The sequence below is a fragment of the Egretta garzetta genome, unplaced genomic scaffold, assembly GCF_000687185.1.
Source record: "Egretta garzetta isolate BGI_Z169 unplaced genomic scaffold, ASM68718v1 scaffold4, whole genome shotgun sequence".
Lineage (NCBI taxonomy): Eukaryota > Metazoa > Chordata > Aves > Pelecaniformes > Ardeidae > Egretta > Egretta garzetta.
In genome coordinates, this window is record NW_009259329.1 from 1,732,784 (window position 1) to 1,735,150 (window position 2,367).

Here is a 2,367-nt window from a genome sequence, read left to right on the forward strand (position 1 = left end):
CGTGGGGTTGTTGTGACCAAAGCGCAGGACTCAGCCCTTGGCCTTGTTGACCCTCATACCGTTACAGACGGGCTCAAATCAGCTATTTTCTCTTTACAGGTTGCCCGTAAACTGGTTATTTTGGAAGGTGAACTGGAAAGAGCTGAAGAGCGTGCAGAGGTGTCCGAAGTGTGAGTAACTTCAGATACATGGACGCCGTTTCGGATACAGTAAAGCCCCAAGCTGTGTCTGTTTCAGTACAAAAATCTACCACTGGTAGGCAGGCGTGCAGTGTACGTCGAAAAGCTTTTTTGTACCCTGTACACCCAGTTCTTTCCTTTCAGACTTAATGATTGCTTAATCCCTGGTACTTTGAGACTTCTGGAAAATTAAGTCACAGCAGGGACAGTAGGAAGTTACACTTTTTTTTCTCCCCCTCTATAGTAAATGCAGTGACCTCGAGGAGGAGTTAAAGAACGTCACCAACAACCTGAAGTCTTTGGAAGCTCAATCTGAAAAGGTCGGTTCCTTCTGCAAACTGAGGGATAGGGGCGATGTCAAAATGTGTAAATTAAGATCCCCGGGAATAACCCAGAGGTACAACGGGAGAGGGTCCAGCCGAGTGCCCGCTGGGCAGGGTCTGGCTGTTGCTGACGCTCAATCAGTTCTGCCCAAACCCGAGTCAGTCCAGACCAGGGCCGAACCCCCGCCCCTCGCAGGCCAGCCCGCTGCTGACCGCTCCGGATTTTCTGATCTTGCTCTTTTTGTGGCCGTGGCCCTCGACCACGCAAATTGTCAAAACTCTTGATTTCGTTAAACAGGCATTTCGGGCTGGCTTGGTGGTGGGGAAGCCTTCACGCGCTCTTGCACGTTCAGCAAAGGCGAGAGCTGACGCGCGAAGGCGCTTGGGCACCCCCAGCCTTAAACTGGCGGTTTATGACCCAAGTCTGAAATGCCTTGGAGAGGGGGGAAAGTACAGCAAGGATGTTTGCAGCCGCTGGGAAAGGAAAAGTGCTTATAAATAGGTTGTGGTTTCATAAACATTTATTATTGTTGCTACAACTTCCCTTAAAGAGTATTTATTGTTTTCACAGTACTCGGAAAAAGAAGATAAATACGAAGAAGAAATCAAGATTCTCTCTGACAAGCTCAAAGAAGTAAGCTCGCCCATCCCCCAGCCACACCTCGCCATCATGTGTTAACAGCATACGATTACTCTTCTCTTTTTTTTTCAGGCTGAAACTCGTGCTGAATTTGCGGAGAGAACTGTCGCCAAACTGGAGAAGTCTATCGACGACCTGGAAGGTACGGACGTGCTCGCGTTTCAGTTAGAATGCTCGATTTCAAATCAGAAATCAGAATTCTAGGAGTGGGTGTGTGAGATTTTCCTGGGAGAGAGGCGCTCGTCGGGCGTATTGGTAGATGGGCGCGAGGTCTCCACTGGGACACGCCTGGCCCGGGCGGCACCTCCCGGCCGGAGGAAGTCGTCCTGAAAGAGCTTCCCTGTGACAACCACCCCGGTTTTGGCCAACTCCCAGACGCGTGGGCTCAGGGGCGCTCTGTGTTAATAACAAGACAGACCCCTACTTGATCTGATTACTGAACAATAATTTTGAGAGATTAAAGAAAAGGAAACGTAGGTGAAGCTTCTGCCCTGCAGCCGGGGGGGGTTTTGCTTTCGCACCGATACTCAGTCACGCGTCTCTTTTCTTCTTTTGTTTTCCTCAACCGCTTTGGCTGCTGCCTTCTGTCTCCGTGTCTCCTCCTGTGCGCCTCTCCCTCTGGACTGTCTCTGCATTTCTTGCTGAAACGCTCCCCCCGACCGATAGACGAGCTCTACGCTCAGAAGCTGAAGTACAAAGCCATCAGCGAGGAGCTTGACCATGCCCTCAATGACATGACCTCCCTGTGACCCGCGGGGGGCCGGGGGCCGCTCCGACGCGCTGCCTTTCTTACGCTTTTCTTGCCTGCCATCCTCTCACTTCTGTGCAACTTCCGCAAGCGACCCTTCCACCTCCTCTGTAAGAACTGAGCTCTCAATAAAAACAAGATACCTCTGCCGTTCAGCTTTTGGGGTTTATTTCCTTATAAAAGACGCTAGCAACGACACCGAAAATAAGTTTGGCCCCTCACGCCGGGGGTGGGGAGCGCTGTCAGGCGGGGCGGGACCTGGCGTGCTGGCAAACGCCCCGGGTTTCGGTGTTCCCAAGGGCGCCCGCGCTGCTCCTCCTGCCCCGGTACAAATGCTCAGGACGGTGAAAACTCTGAAGGCCGCGTCCTACAAATCACGCGGTACCGCAAAGTGCAAGCTCGTCCCATTGCACAGAAAAGGCGTCCCAAAACCTCACTAAATGAGAGCGATTACCAAAAAAAAAAAAAAAATGGGCG

At 51.8% G+C, this 2,367-nt stretch overlaps 2 protein-coding genes across 2 annotated transcripts in view; both read left to right on the forward strand.

The window, feature by feature from the left end:
- The window catches only part of TPM4 (tropomyosin 4), a 9,372-nt gene extending 7,481 nt beyond the window's left edge, over positions 1–1,891 (forward strand). Inside the window, exons 5-9 of the mRNA XM_009636696.2 lie at positions 100–170; positions 424–499; positions 1,074–1,136; positions 1,215–1,284; positions 1,809–1,891. Of these exons, the coding sequence (XP_009634991.1) occupies positions 100–170; positions 424–499; positions 1,074–1,136; positions 1,215–1,284; positions 1,809–1,891 (363 nt within the window). The remainder of the gene's footprint in view (positions 1–99; positions 171–423; positions 500–1,073; positions 1,137–1,214; positions 1,285–1,808) is intronic.
- A 331-nt stretch (positions 1,892–2,222) lies between these two features.
- The window catches only part of RAB8A (RAB8A, member RAS oncogene family), a 15,927-nt gene continuing 15,782 nt past the window's right edge, over positions 2,223–2,367 (forward strand). The window contains exon 1 of the mRNA XM_035892346.1: positions 2,223–2,271. Within this exon, the coding sequence (XP_035748239.1) occupies positions 2,223–2,271 (49 nt within the window). The remainder of the gene's footprint in view (positions 2,272–2,367) is intronic.